At 39.9% G+C, this 19,880-nt stretch overlaps 1 protein-coding gene and 1 long non-coding RNA gene across 2 annotated transcripts; one reads left to right on the top strand and one right to left on the bottom strand.

The window, feature by feature from the left end:
- The first annotated feature begins 840 nt into the window (after window positions 1–840).
- Window positions 841–1,838, top strand: LOC134203369 (uncharacterized). The gene is made up of 4 exons (XR_009977583.1): window positions 841–948; window positions 1,011–1,218; window positions 1,280–1,554; window positions 1,619–1,838. It is a non-coding gene; the product is annotated as an uncharacterized LOC134203369 (long non-coding RNA).
- A 359-nt stretch (window positions 1,839–2,197) lies between these two features.
- Window positions 2,198–2,886, bottom strand: LOC134203367 (protein tumorous imaginal discs, mitochondrial-like). The gene is made up of 2 exons (XM_062678238.1): window positions 2,556–2,886; window positions 2,198–2,357 (listed from the first exon to the last, which is right to left on the bottom strand). The coding sequence occupies exons 1-2, from the start codon at window positions 2,735–2,737 to the stop codon at window positions 2,198–2,200; spliced, it is 342 nt and encodes a 113-aa protein (XP_062534222.1). The 5' UTR covers window positions 2,738–2,886.
- Between the last annotated feature and the right edge of the window lie 16,994 nt (window positions 2,887–19,880).

Here is a 19,880-nt window from a genome sequence, read left to right as displayed (position 1 = left end):
AAGCTATCTGCTTCACTCATTTTATTAATTAATTTATTAGTTAGATCTTGGCGAGGATGCATCCTAACCCATGGGTTAGATACAGCACATTTTTGTTTCGCTCTAACATTGTATACAAATAACCACTTAACAACCGTTCCTAGCATTCCTACTAAACAACACATTAGTTAGCATATTATCTTGTTGAAAATATAATTGTAATATTAAATAATTTCCGGTGGCCATAAACGTTTTAAGCGTCGTCTAAAGGATTCTTCTGAGGTTGTTGAGTTTGAGCTGCTTGTGGCTGCCTCTTCAGTGATGTATTTCGTTCTAGTTGCAGCTGGTGGGAAATTTTCTGGTGCAATACACGTACCATACGAAGACCCGTGCAACGCCGAGGATGAAATATAATCTCAATCCTCCGAGTTGACCTTTCTTACAATCTGAGAACCGGTTTCATCGTGTGGTTAAGTCGCTAGAACCTCGGCTAGAAAAATCACCTTTCGGGCGCTAAGCGAACTTTATCCTCACTAAGAAACGAGACGTTGATTTCGATGTGCACGATGAAGGCCTGGAGAGGTGGAATTTGATGAAGAATTAGATGAACCTTATCCAGTCCACACGCTTAGATCAGTTTACCTATTTATGGGTACTTTAATCACCCATATTTGGGTACTGTAAACTTTACTTATATTATGAGTGAAATGTACTGAGAAAATCAGTCAATTTCACTCAAATTCTTCGTAATATGACTTAACCAAGATATGGGTAAACTAATTTACTCATATTTGGGTGAAAAAATAAACATTATCAGAACCAGTCAGAACCACGATCAGATCAATAAAACCGTTTTAGGAAGTTGATGTTAAAAATTGCCGAAAAACTGCCGAATATTCAACCACTTCTCAGCCTCAACGGATACGGATACCTATGGAATTACATCCATTGCATGCACCCAACCAATAGGTAAGTTTGAATAAAGATCCGCTCCTCTAACATTCATGGCACTTCCTCTGTCATCCTTATAGAAACAGCAGAAGTCGGAACGCCCTTAAAAGAACTGTGCAGCTCGCTTCCCAAGGATTTCCGCTGGTGGAACTTCCGTTCTTGATAGTGCTATCACTATTCGGGAAAATTCGGCATGCATGTAGCCGACGGCCGGCGATGAAATACCCGCACCGGTACTCAAGTATAGTTACGATTGTAATTGTGACCTGCAGATTCCCTGAAATAGCGGTAAGTGATGCTGGAAGCAAATAATTTGTACTGTTAGAATTGACGTTATTGCATGTTTCAGCAAATCTATGACCGCAGCAGAGGCTATTCCAAGCAAAATCTTCTTTTACATCTGGCAGCTGTACTTTGGGCGGCTATGGACTCCCCAGAAGCAGTGCAAAATCTATGTTGGATCACATCCCATCACCCCACCCGGTTTTCTCATAACCCCTCATAGAGCAAACCAATACACCGTGATAACACCAGCGAAGCCATCTAGTCCTGCTAGAGCATTCCTCATTTCGAACCAAAATGTGGAATCCGTCGAATCAGCAGCCACCGTATTCACAGTTCCAGGTAAGTTTCAATTATCATCCGCATCTAGACAATAAAAATTATGAATTCGCCTCACTGTTAACAGCTGCCAGCCGTGGAACAAATTGTCATCCACACCACAAAGTGTTCAACGAGATGAACACCCGTTTCGCCCACGCAACAAGGAGGAATATCAGACGGCGGAACCAACTGTTACTTATGTCACCAGAAGTAGCTCCTGCTGTTCCCGATTTTAAAAGTGGTATATGCTTTCGTTTTATTAGATAGAGGCTTCAATTATGTACTATGTTGAACTTGTATTAATGTTTTCTCGATAAATAATAAATTAAAAAGCTTTTATTATTAATTTAGAAATTGTTTCTGTTGAAAATATTCTCAAACAAAACAAAAGCAAGCAACCACCCAAATATGGGTGAATTTTACTAATAAACCGCTCCTATTAAAGTACCTATATATGGGTGAACTGGGTTTACCCATAAATAGGTAAATGGCAATTCACCCATATCTAGGTATGTGCACTTTTTGGTGATTTTAGGTACTCTTCACCCATATTTGGGTGGACTGAACTAAGCGTGCAGAGGATCATTACTCTTATTTCGTATACCTAAAAATAAGAGTAAATTGTAACACAATCAAAACGGAACATTCTTACGTGTATCAGCGCTTACTGCTTGTTTAGCTTAATCGGGATCTGGTTCAAATGGTCACCGGTGCCATAGCTGTTGGCCCGTTTAAAAACACGTGGCCTGGTCTTTGTAGACGTCCTGCACCCGTCAGTGAGCACATCGGAATCGTGTCGGCGGAAGTAGCGACTCTTCCATACGCTGTGAATATAAAATTAAAACGTAGATAACCTTATAACGCCTTAACGATACAACGTATTTGATCCTGTATCCATTTAATGATTACAAATTCATCGTATAGTTGAGAACAACAACAAATACGAGATCAATGCATGCTTTCATTAACATGCATCCACAGTTGGAAAGTATCACGTAACAAGCCCAGTCCTAGAAACTTACTTGAATGTAATGGGCAGCTCCTTCTGTCCATCATCAACGCCGGCCGGCACTGGGATGGTTACCCGCTTCTGCTGAACCACCTGCCCGTTGCAGACGCAGTCCAGGCATGGATATTTAATGTACATCACAAACGCTCCGATAATAATAGTCTCCATTCCGGTTCTGTCGCAGTACTGGCACATGCCGGTCTTGGTGCTTGGATCGCATCATGATCCGGTACATTTAGGGCACATATTCACCACGTTTGTTGACACCGTGGACCCCTTAGGCAAAAGTCAAGTACCCACATCATTAGTTCCTTATTCCATCAACACCATATCGCGAATAGGAGAAATCAAGACAAAATTTTCAAAACGACTTATCTGCTTTTGTAAACAAAGATTTAAACAACGATTTGACGAATCTGATAGCTCTCCCACGCAAACCAACACCATCAACAGGTAGCGGTAGTTTACAAAAGCAGATAAGTCGTTTTGAAAATTTTGTCTTGAAATCATCGATTCCGACATTGAATTTATCAAAGCAACTTCTCCGGTTCGATCGTGCAGCGGAACTGCCAGTTCTGCGAGAATTCTTGGGGACATGCACAACCAGATTACCACCACCAGCTCTGTGCATCTGCTGTGCTCACCACATCACCACATCACAAATTAACAACAAAACTAAATAAAAAACTTTATAAAAATAAGAGAACCTTTTTCGCGGATATTTTTCAAACTGTTTGACGGTTTGAAAACAATATAACGCAAAAGTGAGTAAAGCCTAATGCAACGTACACACCAGTCAAGCAGTTCGACGAACATTGACTCCACCCCCAAGAATACGCTTCGGTTGCTGCTTTGTTTGAACGTGTGTGAAGTTGTTCGAACAACAATTTGACAGTTGGCGGCTCGGTTGTAAAAAATTAAAACGGTTTGATTTTGGTTTGAGTTGTCGGGGGTGGAGTCAAGGTTCGCCGAACATGTTTGAGCATTTGTAGTGAAGTTGCACAAACCCCCATATATGTTTTGATGGTTGGTGCTTAAGTTGGCGCTTCGTTCGTTCGTGTGTGATATTGTTGGTCGAATAAATTGATTGTTCGTGTCGCTGTTGATAAAACTTGATGGATGTTTGAATAAACGAGAGGTAGAGTCAATGTTGGTCAAACTGCTTGACCGTGTGTACGTTCCATAAAACTCTGAGAAGTGAGTGAAAATTGACTCACTTGCAAAATATAATGTTACTCACTTTTTGACATTTCCATCAAATTGCTAAAGTGAGTCATTTTGACTCACTTTTGAGTAGATTCAAATGAGCGTGTACTGCACTTGGGAAATCTTCCGATTTTCGCGGTGTGAACGATGAATGGTTCTCCCTACAGTGACTATAATAACAGTGTCGTCAAGTGTCAGAATTGGAACAGAATCGTCTGTCAGTTCCATACAAATGCGCGTTCCAAACGAGCAGGAGACCTGTCAAACGTGGCACATGACGTTACTCTTCTTGTAGGACTCTAGTTCTCCCAACAGCTGATGCAGCTCGTGGTACATTCGTCTTCTCCACGTATACCGTCCGCCGTCTGCATCCCACCATAGATGGTACGCAGCACTTTCCTTTCGAAAACTCCCAGTGCGCGTTGGTCCTATCGTCTATCGGTCCTATCCTATTTCTATCGCTTGGCGACAGCGATTCTGTCGCAGTTGGTATGGAAGCGTAAATAGAGCATTGCCTGCAGCGACCCAACGACAGAAATCGCAACGACTAGTTGTCGCCGTCGCTGCGATGAAATCGCTTAGGTCTGGGGGGAGCCTTATCTCTGCTGGTATCGTGAGCATAAGTACACGAATTCTCGCTTAACTTTTCAAAAGGTCCTAAGTAACATTTTATTCATGAATTAATTTGAATAGCGCAATCAATAGCTTTCATGCTGTTCTATTGATTGCTGTATTCAAATTAATTCATGAAAAAAATGTTACTTAGGACCTTTTGAAAAGTTAAGCGAGAATTCTTCAACCACCTCGATTTCGTCATAACCAATACAAACTCGTGGTGGGTGGCTCGCGTTGTCCTTTCTTGACCCTCTTCCTATCATATATGTACTTTGTCTTCGGCGTGTTGATGGCTAGTCCAATCTGTTTAGCTTTGCTTTTTAATCTGATGTAGGCTTCCTCCATCTTCTCAAAGTTACGTGCCATAATATGTCAATAAATAGAAGTCTATAAATAGATTATGTGTGGGCATGTTGTTTCTGCAATACCTGACGTACGGTGAATACCTGGTCTGTGGTAGAGCGTTCACCCATAAATCCCTCCTGGTACTGCCCCACACACTCTCTTGCGATTGTTGTTAGGCGGCGGTGGAGAGAACCTTCTAGGCGGCGTTCAGTTGCTACAATCCAGCTTATCGCTCTTTCTGTAAATGGGATACACGACACCTTCCATCCACTCCTGCGGCAGAACCTCATCCTCCTAAACCTTGGAAATTACCCAGTGCAGTGCTCTAGCCAGTGCCTCACCACCGTATTTAAACAGCTCTTTTGGTAGTTGGTCAAATCCAAGGGCTTTGTTGTTTTTCAGTCGGCCGATCTCCTCCTGGATTTCCTGGAGATTCGGAGCTGGAAGTCGTATGTCCTGCGCGCTTGATCCTAGGTTCATTACCATACCGACACCGTTGTCTGCCACATCGCCATTCATGTGCTCTTTGTAGTGCTAATGTCACCTTTGGAACACTTCACGCTCGTTCGTAAGAAGGTTCCCGTTCATATCCTTACACATTTTGGGCTGTGGCACGTGGCCCTTACGTGAACGGTTTAACTTCTTATAAAACTTTCGTGCGTTATTAGCGCGGTACAGTTGCTCCGTCTCTTCACGTTCTCGATCTTTCGAGTTTGTACTATTCCATTTAATTCCACCACTTGATTATAACTTTACAGATACGTATTTCCTCTTCAACGGTAAGACCGTCTTCGGTGTCTCGTACTTAAAGACGATGGGATGGGATAGTACAAGTTCGTCTACTAACAAGTGTTTTAGTAGTCTACGTCAGGCGGTACTTGTGAAGTATTAATAGGGGAAGCTGAGGTAAAATGCACTCCCGGGGCAAAACGACCTTTTGGCATTTTTGAGTACTTTTTCGGCAGTTTTTCCAAATATTAACACCAGCGCATGTAGTTCGGATCTCGAACTACCAATCCAGGAGTAAACATTCTTGAAAATGCTCTTGGAACTTCGCTAAAAATGCCAAAAGATCGTTTTGCCCCAGGGGTACTTATTACCCCAGTTCCCCCTACTTGCGGCAGTTGGGAAATAGTTTTTCTTATATTTTTGAAGCATGTTCAATTGTTTGAATGAGAACAAATAAAACCAAGTCTGTAATTTACACCTACAGTTTATGACATACTTCTATTCATTGTTCAGATTCGATTTGCCATCGAACCTTGGATTCAATAGTGCCAGATGCTTGTTATAATCACGATCACAACTTTATCTAATAGGGTATTCTCAAGCTACTTCCCTTATTGCAGTATGTTCATGAAGCGTCATAGGTACATGCCCATTACTTCCAATTAGTTTGGAATACTTTCATAATCATCAAGTGATAAAATTCATAGTCTGAGCCTGTAGGGTATTCAGACTCAATATTACGATGATTATTTTTGCAATTGAAGCCCATTAACGGTCAATGTGTGTCAACCTGGGTGCAGCGGATAGAGCCGCTTTTCTGCGCTCAAGCGAGTAGAGGGATATTTTGAAATCACTCCCATAAACAAAATTATTTTGCAGTTACTTGGCTGTCAAACATTTCCCGCTCTTCGAATTTCTCTTTCCACGCTGCATGAAGGCGCACAAATGCGCTAGACTCTACATGACTTTACGATTGTTTACATACATTCATGCTCCAATCAGCTGCTGGATCTCGTGAAATTTCGTAGCGAGTGCTTTTTAGTTGCATTCCACTAATTGTCCACTCGAAATATAATGTGAGAATATTTGTTACAAAGAATACAAAACTCAAACAAAGTTTATTTTTATTTTTTCCCAAAATAATAACAATACTTCTCAATATTAGATCAGAAACGAACATAACCACAATCTTCAATGTTTGGCTCCGGCACAATAGAAAACTTTGGCTTCAGTTTGACAACCAAATCGATTCTATCCGCACCACCCAGGTGTCAACCATTATTCTCTAGTTTCAAACAACTTCTATTCTCCCATTTCGGGCCATTGTCTGCTATCAATCCTTGGTGATTAGCTTATACGCGCTTCTATTCATAATCAATGTAAACAATGTAAATAACCTTTTGTTGATACTGGCGGCTGAATAGAACCAGTCACTTGTGCGAATTTGGCTTGAATACGTATGCCATAGTCCAGACCGTCCAGACGCTATGCGAAACCCTAATAATGTTTGGATGGTTGAACGTGCAAAATGGCTTACGCGCTAATTTGTAGGGGAAGTGCGTCCCCTAAGTAATCCTTAGCACACTTTTTTTTAATTAAAAATTAAAAAAAATAAAAATCACTTTATTGCGAGCATTTTAAGATGATCTACACTTATACAAATGAAAAAGTTCTTCTTCTTCTTCTTCTTCTTACTGGCATTACATCCCCCACTGGGACATTGCCGCCTCGTTCATTCAGCACATCCACAGTTATTAACCGAGATGTTTCTAATCCAAGTTACCATTTTTGCATTCGTATATCATGAGGCTAACACAATGATACTTTTATGCCCAGGGAGATCGAGACAATTTAAAATCAGAAAATTGCCTAGACTGGCACCGGAAATCGAACCCATCCACCCTCAGCATGGTCTTGCTTTATAGCCTTGCTTTATATTTCTTATTCAGGTTTCTGAAATTTTATTTCTTATCTTGTTTATTTTTGCCTTTCTTGTATACTAAGTACTACACGTAAAGGCTATATGATCGCTCCAAAAACAAACTTTTTATAGAAGGCCCGGAGACCCATAGTATTATATACCAATCGACTCAGCTCGACGAATTGAGGTGATGTCTGTGTGTATGTGTGTGCGTATGTGTGTGTGTGTCTGTGCGCACCCACCTAAAAAATGTAACTTATTTTTCAGGCACTTATCCTCAACCGATTTACTCGCAACAAGTTGCATGCGACGCAGGATATTCTACCATTGTTTCCTATCGAAAATTGGCTAGATCGGACTATGGGCTCAAGAGTAATGGCCAATATACTATTTTATAATGCACGAGAAAGGCACGATCACCGCTAAGTGGATTAATCAGGTTTTTTGACCCTTCCTTCGGAAGTGTCTATAATTTCACTTTGTATGCGTTACGCAGGTGTGTTACGTATTGATCTATCAAGAAACCTCGTGAATTATTAAATAAAATGTATGGTATTTTAAACAAATACACTTTGACATTGAAAATATAATTATAACAAATAATATGACATGGAATTATGCCTATTTTTCTGATTTGTTTCAAAGAAACAAATGATTTTAATTAAGGAACATATAGAAGCATGTACAAGAAAATCTTCTCAGGAAAACAAAAAACGTAAAAATTGAAAGGGATTTCAAAAATTTCTTCAGTGGAAGCTAGATAGCAAATGTGAGCATGTTTTGAGACACTAATAGATCACTTGTATGCATGTATGTGTGCGTATGTGTGCAAATTCTGAAATTTACTACCATAAAAATCTCGCTCATTTTTAAGGTATTGAACAAGTTTAGTTTTACCAAATTAGGCATCCATAAGGCGAAATATATGTTATTATTGAACGCTATTGAGTTTCGCTCAGATCAATGACTGATTTAGTTAGTTCTGGATTAATTAATACCAAGGTCTCTGGAAATTACGAGTACAATATATTAAACCACCGTTACGATAGTTACTAACCATGTCACAATAGTTATTCAATCCGACGAGCGCCTTATAGATAGGCAGCATGAAGCACAGTACGTTATCATTCGTTAAGTTGTTATACAACCCATGACATCCGCCTTTGAGTAGGCAATTATTTTGTCAGCTTCACGGAAAATCACCGTGGGAAGCTGAGTAGTTTTATCTCGGTTTAAATACTGAAGTCTGGAAAAAAAAATCCTTATAACTACCCAAGCAACCAGAAGTTCGGATAAGAAGGGCTATTTTGGCTTAATCAGCTCTCATTTTAAGTAATTTTTTGTATGTAACGGAACTTTAAGTGAACTTTAAAGTTTCGTTAAGGATGCTTGGAACTTGATGTGAACCATAGTGAACCAATTAGTTCGGTTAAGAGTAAATTTAAGTAAAATCTGAACTTCTGGTTGCTTGGGTAAAGCCCCAAACGCAATACAACGGAACGGCGACGGAAACAAAAAAATTGACAGTTAGCCCATATATTTTCTGTCAAATTTGCCGTTTCCGTCGCCGTTCCGTTGTATTGCGTTTGGGGCTTAAGGAAGGGTCAAAATCTCACTGTAGGTGGATTAATCTGGGTTTTTCTAGGTGCGCTCGCTTGACTGCAGATATACAACAGTTGAGCACATGTGAACATTGGACCAATCGAGTATCCAAAGACATCCAATTTGCGGATTCTGATGGCTTTTCCGCAAAACCTTTAAGTGGTCTTGTTGTGAAGGGGTTATCACGCCTTTCTAGAGAGTAGGAGGTTGAGAGTTCGAGTCCCTTCAAGACACGTGGATTCTTTTTCGCGAATTTCATATCAATTTGTCCATTTCGAAACATGTACTGCGCAGCCAAGATATTTAACAAAAAAATGTTTTTACTTGTCACAAGACGATTTCGTATAATTCCATAGATACGTATACCAACCTCACCAGTAAGGCCGTCTTCAGTGTCTCGTACTTCGTCGAGTCAAATACGAGACACTGAAGACGGCCTTACTGTTGAGGTTCAAATACGTTTCTGTCAATTAAGGTACAATCAAGTGGTGGAATTTAATGGAATTTTGCGAGCTCGTCTTATGAAAAACATGACTATAGTCTTGACCTAATTATAAACTATTCTGTCAAAAGATTTAGGTTAAGTACAGTCGCTGCATAACCTAAAATGTTTAATTTTGTTATTGATTGAGACTGGAAATAAACTGTCATTAGATTTATAGCTTGTTCAGATAAAGAGATAAAGTGTATCTTTATGTCAACATTTGCTCATCTTATTTTTATTCATTGGGATATCAAAAAATCGTAAATCGTAATCTTAACAAGCTACATTAGGCTAAGCAGACCATTGATACATTTTTAGCTAGTAGAAAAGAAAACTTTAAGAAAAAAGAAAAAAATTATAAGCTGTTGACTAAGAAATTGCGGTAATTCGCTTTGCCTAAATGTCGCATTTTAAACCGATTTCCTCTATCAAAAACCTGGAAAAATAAATTTGTTATCAATTTAAAATTTCTAAGAAGGAACTTTTCTAATCCACTTAGAAGTGAAAAAAATGTCTTTTTTAACTTAATCTTACTATTGTTCGTATTCTGCCCATTCCCAGTGATGGCTCAAAAATCAAATATAGAAAATAATATTATTTTGCCAAATCTCCGCGATTGTCTATTGTAAAATCATTATTGGTTTCATAAATTATATTTTCTCTGTTCCTAAATGTGTTAATATTTTAGTGTTTGTTTTTTATCTCTCTATTTTTGACTGCATCGATAAGTGGAACAAATTTATGTGAAACAATTTAGCACTAGTTTATAAATGATCATTTCAATTGCTGTAAGATGATCGTTCAGCCTTTCAACACATGTAAACGTGTAAGGAAAGCAGTGAAGAAGCCGCATAGCATGTGCAGAAGCCCGATAACCTCGTGGTTTAAAAGCCAATGGTACAATAATCACATAAATATAAGATCATCCTTAAAGCAGGTGGTCTTTTTGGGATTCTCATTCAAGCTGTCTCAATCATGGCCTTAAGTTAATCAAAAAATTTCACGATGTGTGTAGTTCGCAGCAACTCCATATTCCCAATGACCACATGCTTTATGGATGATCCCCGTGCTATTATCTCGGTATTCGTTATTACTCACAAATGTGTGCGAAACGATCGAGGAACAGAAAAAAAATCGCTCGGATCACACTACAAGTAACAAATGGTAAAATGTGTATAAAAATTGTTGTTTTTTTTTCGAAAATTCGTATAAAACAAATAAATGCTTTTCATTAAGCATGTAATTAACTGATACTTTGGTGAAAACTGAGTATATATTTTAATTTTTCATTTGTAGATTAGTGTATTCTAGTGTTTATATTTTTTCTAACATTTCTGGATATCAGAACTAGTCTAGTGCTGAGAATATCTTCGCAGGATCTAGCTAACATAAAATAAACAAACTGATATGAAATTTTCGAAGAACAATCCACGTGTATTGGTAGGAAAGGCTGTGACAATCCACAAAGCCTCCCGCAGAGACACGTGGATTTATTATCAGTATGCGAGTTTTAAATATGAGCTGTGCATATGCAGAGCTGAGTTTATTATTTTAACATTACCGTCCGTAAGCCCGAATCATACTATAATATGCAATCATTTGTGAATTATTATTATCAAGGCGTAGTAATTTAATTTGCTGCCTGCAATGTGTATTCGTGTAAGTATTTGCAATCCGATTTTTCAAAACATTATTTTGAACATTGAAACAAATAACTGAAGAAAAAAGAAACAGACTGTATTTTATTGAATAAGAGTTTTTATTCGCAGGCGTACTTTCTTATCAACTTGAATATAGCGCTATATAAGACATTTGTGATATAATGAGTAGCGAATTTTGCACCCCTTTAATCTCAGCTCTCAATTTTAATTGTTCAATTTTGCCATACCACTGAAAAAAAAACTCAGACCTAGTAAAAACTCAGATGTACTCAAGGCTAGCTAGTGATAACCTTCACCGATTCGGGTAAGATGTCATTTCGCAAAAAAAAAGTAAAATGATTATCAACATGGCCTGCAAAACAAGAAAAGCAACTGAATAGCGAAGCTTAAACGAGAAAAAACAAGTTTTATTGCGCTAGGAAAACACAATCAATCGATTAATTAAATTTGCAAGATAATTGTTAAAAATAAAACATTAATCAGCAACGGTGCATGATCTTTAATAGCAGGAAGACAAAATTCGCATTTAAAACGGCGTCATAAAAATTTCTTTCTAACAGCTGTTAACCAGGACATATACATATGAGATGATTTTCACACCTTGCCCACTTTGTTTTACATCCTGGGGGTTGTACAATAAGTAACGTGAGGCCTCCGGCATTTGACCACGATAAACCTCATGGTGAACAGGAAGGGAAGCGAGGGTCTATTTCCTGTGAAATGGTCAAAACACTAGGAGCTTTTCTCAAATAACGTAACGTTAGCATTGCGTAATTTCTGAAAGAACTCCTAGGGATATACATATTAAGCCATAGTAAAAGTTTCTATTTTGGACAACTTCTCGCTTTAGGCTTGACCTGAACCCCGGACAGATTACTTTCAACTTCCCATCATTCTTTATTTAGGCTTCATCGTCCAACCCAGCGCTTGCTTAGCTACTCTTTCGGAGTGTGTGACCGACCCACCTCTATTTACGCTCTCGAATTCCTAACTGTATCAGCCCCTGATGGCATTGTCAATAGAGCTCCAGTTGTAAGGACACCAGGCCTGAATGAAACGTAGCAAACGGTACAGGCAGCTTTTGCATGATCTCTGATGATACACACCTAGTCTGTCTAGCGTATGCCAACATGGCTTACACGTTAGAATTGAATATTCAAAATTTGATGTGTTGGCTAATCCCAAATAACTATTTAGCTGAAACACGACGAACTGCATATTTAAAGTATGTTTATGGGTTGTTCAAAAATGACGTCTAAGGTTTAAGGGGGGGTAAGGTTTTATGGCAGTACATATACTAGGTATACAAAAAAGTGTGACAGAGGGGGGAGAGTAGTGGACGTGACATTTGAATCGTCCCTTATGGCATATGCTAACCAACAAGGAGAAGGGCTAACATATGATCGCATTATGATTATACTGCCGTAATCTGGAAAAGTGACGTAACAGCCATTTTACAACATGCATGTTTTCCATTTTTCTGTTAAAGAGCTCGATGAGTAGTACTCCTTAACACCATTTTTAGAAAATGGCGTATACGTCACTTTTTCAGATTACGGCAGTATAGCTCATAACTATAATACGATCATACTGCTTCAGGCTCATGGTTACCTTGGATCTGTTTGGATCTCCAATGGATTCTTCATATGTTTCGTAAACTAGCAAAAGCAGTTATAGCCTTCTTGATCCGTGCTTATCTTGTTTTCACCGTCCGACGGTGACTGACTGCCAAGATCTTGAAAGTTTTCAACCTTCTCCATTGTTTCCTGCTGTAGAAGAGCTGCATATCAGATCCCCGTTGCGTTTGTTCTGAATTATTATCAGCAGATTTTACAACGGTTTGGTACACGGTTAATCCCAGCCACCATAACGGCGTCGATTACAACGAGAAATGGTAGTGGAGATAGAATATATTCTTGCCTAACCACAGCGACTACTCGATTGATGTTCGAAGAAGCTTTATTTTGCAGGTATTTGTATTTTAAAGCTTCGTACTGCGCTTTGAGGCCAACAATTTTATCCGAAACTTCCTAAGGTTTAAGGGTGCTCAACAGATATCGTGGCTCAGATGATCGAAAGCTTTTACGTAGTAAATGAATGTACGGAGTGTGCTTTTTCGTAGTCAATGAATACCAAGTAAAATGGCTATTAGAATTTGTTAGGAAAACTCATATGTGAATATGTACATTATGTGGAAGATTATGATTTGAAAAATGTATTGGAGGTAACCACTTTCTCTTCGATGGGACTCAAACCCACGACCCTACAGTACACTAGACTGGTAGGGTCGTGGGTTTGAGTCCCATCGAAGGGAAAGTGGAAAGTTGCGGTGCCCCAGGTATAACGAAATAAACGATGCAATAGTTGAGCGGATGTCATGGGGTCAGTTTTGAGCATCCCGGCTGATATGCGATCGACCCCTGGGGCTTTGTTCGATTACATGTTTTGGGTGGCTGTTTCTCTAGCAGTGATGGAGCTTCGGTATTGAAGCGTGTTATGCGTCGCATCCTAGACAGATCATGCTGAAGTGATGGTAGTGTGCTGGCACTTGAAAAAGTTGTTCGATTTCAGCTGGTCAGTTGTACCATTCGTATCTTTTACAGTCATCGTTGCATTCATCTTCGCCCGCTTAAGCATCGTAAGATATCGTATAGAAGGCCAATGTCGCCCACACTCGCTTGTCCCGTCGACATGAGCGTTTCACTTCCTTCTCCAGATCCGAATATTGTTGACGGAGTGAGACTTTGGCTCCTCTGGGTTTTGTTCGCTCTATCACGGCTTTGGCCTTCGTTCCTTTATCCTCATCTAGGTCTCATCGGTGATGCTCATGGTTGGAGTTGTCGGATCCGATCTTCGTATTCAAGTCGCCAATACAGATCATAATATCATCCTTGGTAATTCTATCTACGACGGCTTTGAGTTGAGGGAGTTCTCTTTGTCTTGCAGATCGGCAGCATCGGTTGGCGCTTACCATTGGATTAAGCTTTCGGACCCGTGTTATAAATCCGACAAAGATTATCCTTTCGCTTATAGGTTCCCACTTTAAAAGCGCAGGGCGTGCCTGGGCGCTTAGTAGGAAGCCAATTTCGCAATGCCGGGGAGCGTGTTCACCTCGTGAACCAGAGTATAGCATTTTGTGTTCTCCAAAGTTTGGCCAACGGACTTCACTCAGTCCCAGGATCTCAAGCTTCATGCGGCGTGCCTCATAGGGTCAAAACGTTCCGTGTTCCTATTCGTGTCCGTGGTTTCGTTGTTTCAGTCCGTAATCTTTCATTGTCGGATTATCAATCAAGTTGATGCTTTGGAAACAGTAGGTTGTATGCCCAAGGTAACTTATCCACCGGGACGGGGCTGCCATTTTAAGTACAGCTTCTGGGGAATAGCATTTCATACTCAGCCGCTGGATGCCAGAGAGCTGGCAGCCGCTGGATGCCAGTCGGGAAATATTTGTTTGAAGTCCCAACAAATACCAGGACTAGGCTAGTGCGCGACATACGGTTGCTTTGATAGGGCCTGCTTGCGGCTACTTGTAGCTTTTTATAGAAGTTCAACAGAGCCCAATGTCATTTCGTAGCCCTTCATTTATTTAGTTAACATCTAAACAAATAACACTAAATCAACAATTTGACGCCACACCACAATTCACGGTTCGAGGCCATATTTCGGTTGCGCCTCATGCACGCCAAGTTTTTCTGTACCTGGTCAGCCTACCTAGCTGGCTACGCTCCACGCCTACTTATACTTGCCGGATTGAAAGCGAACACCATATTTGCAGGGCTGCTGTCCGGCATTTTTGCAACATGCCCTGCCCATCGTACCCTTTCTGCTTTAGCTACCTTCTGGATGTAGCGTACTGGTTGGAAGCGCCATCTGGAAGCAACATTAGGAAGCTCAATATTACCCAACTCGCTTGTTGTCTACCTGCTGGTGCTACCCTGCACGAGGACTCACTTACCAAGCTTACCCTGAAAAACTGCCCACACGTGCTCGTCATATAATAAAATCAATTTGCTCACCATTGGTGCCATTTTTCATGCCAACTGCGTGATGGTCGATTCCTTGCTGATGGGCATGCTAGGAGTTCACGAGAGGGACGTTTTCTGGATGTGTGATTGTTGTGTGGATCTGTTCTCAAACGATCAATTCCTATCAAGAATAATAAGAACATAAAAGTTTATCTTTACCAGCTGTGATCGAAACGATGAAAGCAGACATTGCACAGTGGCTAAAATCGTGTTTTGAACGCGTTTATTTAATAGTACCTTTATTATGCAATTTAGTGTAATGGTTTCTTCGAGACATTTAATCAGTAAGTTAATGCGCTTTTTTTTTGGAGGTATTCAGCTTACTGATCAATCCCTAAAAGTGAGATGAAAAATTCATTTTCCCACCATATTTCATAAAATTCATTTCCCAACATATAAGGTTTGATTCTTCATAAAAATTGTAGGGTAATTCGTCAAATGTTGAACGGCTAATTTCTTCGCCTATTGTTGAACGCACGTGCATTTCTTATGGGAGTTCAACAATAGGCGACAAAATTAGCCGTTCAACATTTGGCGGTTTCCCCTAGTAAAAGTTCTCCTGAAAAACTTTGTCGAAGACACCAAGTTTGTAATTCCGTTACTTTTGGAGATTTTTTACGTTTTATGTTGACAACCCCTTAAAAATGGGGTTTTCATTATATATTTTTTAATGTTCTAGAAAGTTTTAGATAGCATTAAAATACGTCCTTGGGTGGCTATTGTGACTTAAAAACTTAAAAAACAAAAAAGTTATAACAGTTTTATTGTATTTTTTTGGCATATTTGATTGAACTGCTATTTGACAATTGGCAAATTGTGACAGTCAATCTCATACGCATAACAAAGTACAAGTAATGAACTTTAAATAAATATCTGAACTGTAGAGTTGTAAGCGAATGTAATGTCGAATTCGTTTTTAAAAAGTTCCAACCTAGGTTGGAACCAGTTCCAACCTAAGTGCTGTCAAAGTGTTTTTTTATTCGCTCAGGTTGGAACTAGGTTCGCACTAGTTCCAACCCCAAAGCTGTCGGGTTCGCACTGTGTTGTTTCACGGTTTCGCACCGGGTTCACCAATACAACTGTACTGCAACTGTCAAAACCACGTGGGTGGGTGGGACTGGGTGGAATAAACAAGCAGAAGGGAGAAACGAAACTATTTGTTTATTAAAATAAAATGCGCGTTGGAAATCTTTTTTCCGGGAATTTTGCGATATTTGTTATTGTAGTTTAAAATGAAACTAATCCGGTACTGTTGCCTAGATTCAGTTTTAAAAATAATTGTTAGGGAAGTTATGTATTCTTAAGTTCATTCAGGTTTTTCTCACAGATGGTGTCCTAAATTAGGTCGGTGGATGGAATTATGTAGTTTGGGAATTCCCCTTGAAACCCGTTTACAAAATCCGCTAAGAATTGTCAGAAAAATATATTTGAGGAATACCGACTAGAATTATTTCTTATGCAGAATTTCTTTTGAAATTCTTCCAAAAACTCTTTCGTGCGTTTCAGGATTTTCTTCGGGAATTCTGCCAGAAATCACTTCAGAGATTCTCTCAGTAATTCTTTCTTGAATTTTTGGCGATATCTTTCAGGCATTCCTCCATATTTCTTCCAAGCGATCCTTTCGAGATGAATTCCTTTGAAAATCTTCTAGGAATATCTTTGAATACTGTTCCAGGATTTTCTCTGGAAGTTGCTCTAGGAATTAATTTGGAAATTCCTACAATATAATTCCTTCAGAAAATCCTTCTAGAATACAGGAACTTACTCGAAGTATCCTTCAGGAATTGCTCCGCAAGTTTCGTACATAAATTCCTCCGGAAGTACCTTGAGCGATTCCTCCGGGAGATTCTTGAAAATTGAAAATGCACGGAGCCCAAAATCCGGCGGAAAATTTTCCCGAGGTGTGAGGCTACCTTTATCAGGAGAGGTAGCGAGGAAAAAAAATTAGCGAATCCTGGAGAATTTTTATTATTGTAGATCCAGTTGAATACCGAACTGAGCTCTCGCGACAATTGCATTTTCTCCCATTTCCGGATGTCGCAACTGCATAGCGAGTAGTGCGCATCTATGCCATAGCCGTGCGCCATCAGGCGCATAACTCGCGATGCAGTTGCGACATTCGGAAATGGGAGAAAATGCGATTGTCGCGAGAGCTCAGTTCGGTTTTCAACTGGATCTACAATACATGCTTCTGAGTGTTCCCCGAAAAAAAAAACTTTTGCAGAAATCGATGAATTTACGGAAATACGGAATTCTTGTGCACGGGTTTTTGAATATAATTAAATAGGGGAACTGTTCCGATCTCCATCTCACTGAACATATATTCATCTCAACGGGAAACAAAGAAATGCAGCACCAATTTCGTCGCCTCTTTTTGTCAACATGCGTGCTTACTGTTGAGAAAAATCACAAAAATAATAAACAATCCAAATTCCTTTCCATTGCTTTGTTTTTGATGATATGAATATCGGAGCCATGAGATGAATTCCAGGAGCAGTTTCCCTGTTTATATCCACCCAAAAGTAAATTCCACTATCCGAAAAAATCAGTTCACGCACTTGAACATATTTATTTATCATGATCTGATTAGTCAACGCCAACGCACTGCCAGTGCACTGGATGTCCTGGATCATATGTTTCGAATCAAAACAAACACGATGCTACGCACACCAACATATCCAATGACAGATGGAACTGAAAGTGTTTTTTTATTCAGGGTTCGGGTTGGCACTGACCCAGGTTTAAAAACGAATTCGACATAAGTAATGTTTCATCAAAAACCATTTCCTACTTTGCAAGGTAGAAATCAATCACCCACCACAAGGAGTTGATGAACCAATGCACCATGCGTCTCCATAAGATTGTATGCTTATACATCGAACATGTTCAAAACTTGTTGGCATAAAATGCAATAAATCTCCAAAAGTAATGAACTTTTACTGCAACTCTCGCGAAGACTTATATCTTCCATGTTGTAAAGTGGAAAAAAATAATTTTTCATCTCATTTTTAGGGGGATTGATCATAATGATAATACCTCCAAAGGAGCGTGTCGACTAGGGCCCTCCTTAGCCGTGCGGTAAGACGCGCGGCTACAAAGCAAGACCATGCTAAGGGTGGCTGGGTTCGATTCCCGGTTCCGGTCTAGGCAATTTTCGGATTGGAAATTGTCTCGACTTCCCAGGGCATAAAAGTATCATCGCGTTAGCCTCATGATATACGAATGCAAAAATGGTAACTTGTCTTAGAAACCTCGCAGGTAATAACTGTGGAAGTGCTTAATGAACACTAAGCTGCGAAGCGGCTCTGTCCCAGTGTGAGGATGTAATGCCAATAAGAAGAAGAAGAAGAAAAGCGTGTCGACTTACTGATAAAATGTCTAGAAGTCACCATTATGCTAAATCACATAATTAAGGTGCTATTTAATAAACGCGCTAAAAACACGATTTTAGCCACCGTGCATAGGCGAGATTCCCACAGCGATTAGTTCTTTGAGTGCTAAGGTGGAATCGATTCCTATTAAGGACACCAGTTTCCACTTTCTTATCCGACCAGAATCGTTCTAATTGGATTAGAAACACACCAAAACGTCTTCGAACAAACGATGGTACTCCAGCCAAACCGATGGTGCACGGAACTAAGTCACTAGCAGGGTCAGTGAAAACAGTCTTGATGCAGAGCTTGTTTGGATTTATTTATCGGCTTTTGAAACAAGCACCAATGAGGACGATATTGCTTTCATAGTCAGAGTATGTCTGGTGTTAGAACCAAACTGCAAACCGAAAATAGTGAAGCTAGTACCTAAAGGAAGAAGTTTAGCAGAACTAAGTTTCGTCTCTTCCAAAGTGGGTATTCCTAAGCATTTGAGAATTACTGCATTAGCATGAGAAACATGGACAGAGAGAGTCCAATTTCGAGAGTTTGTGAATCGTCGTGCTGCCACAATGCTGAAGGCGGAGTTTTTTTAACAACATCAGGGACAAGTCAGTAATTAATGAACAACCACCGAGACGCATGCTAAAGAGCACTTTGGAATATCCTTACCTCCCCGTCACAGTCGCGCCTTCTGGAATTCATCGTAAGCGTAGTCGTCTCGGCCCTGTGTTCGGGGTCTTCCAGCCTGCTCTTACAGGCAAGTATTCGCATCATCTTTCAATTCGTGGCCCTGATGCCTTTCCACCTTCCAGTATGACCTCTATCATTGAACGACAGTTTCCATCCAATAATGATAGCAACTGCCCACCTCGCACTGATTATATTCGTCGGTATTTAATGATGACGGAATAATCCCTTTCCTTTATGGTGCTGCTATGATGTCACCTCCGAGACGCACCATTCTAAGCACTTTGGAAGCTTCCCCTTTTTCCTCCGTCACAGTTGCACCGTTTGCTGTAGAAAGTAAGATCGAAGTCGTCTCGGCCCTGTGTGTGGAAACGGAGAAGGGGGCTTCCAGCCTGCTATTCTGAAGTGATATGGTATAGGTACATAGAAACGAACGCGATACAGAGAAACACTTCTTTATTGTTTGAGGTACTAATATCAACTGGATAAAAAAAAAGTCATAATTGACAGGTAACTGTAAGAACTAAAAGAGCCTATGGTATAAGCTAGGTTTACACACATAACACACCCCCTTAAACATGGAAAACAACCATTCCCAAACTATCACGCAGTTTCTTGAAACCTGGAGCAGGCAATCCTTTCGTCAAAATGTCGGCCTGCTGCATAGATGAAGGCACGTAATCAATCTT

The sequence above is a fragment of the Armigeres subalbatus genome, unplaced genomic scaffold, assembly GCF_024139115.2.
Source record: "Armigeres subalbatus isolate Guangzhou_Male unplaced genomic scaffold, GZ_Asu_2 Contig1821, whole genome shotgun sequence".
Lineage (NCBI taxonomy): Eukaryota > Metazoa > Arthropoda > Insecta > Diptera > Culicidae > Armigeres > Armigeres subalbatus.
The sequence above is the reverse complement of the archived record's forward strand: the minus strand, read 5'-3'. Positions and strand labels throughout refer to the sequence as shown.

Bases quoted from the DNA above. Each gene is read 5' to 3' on its own strand.
- LOC134203367 (XM_062678238.1), bottom strand. From the start codon at position 2,737: ATGTGCCAGTACTGCGACAGAACCGGAATGGAGACTATTATTATCGGA. The intron at 2,358-2,555 runs GTAAGTTTCTAG...TTATATTCACAG, and splicing joins GAGCTGCCCATTACATTCAA to CGTATGGAAGAGTCGCTACT.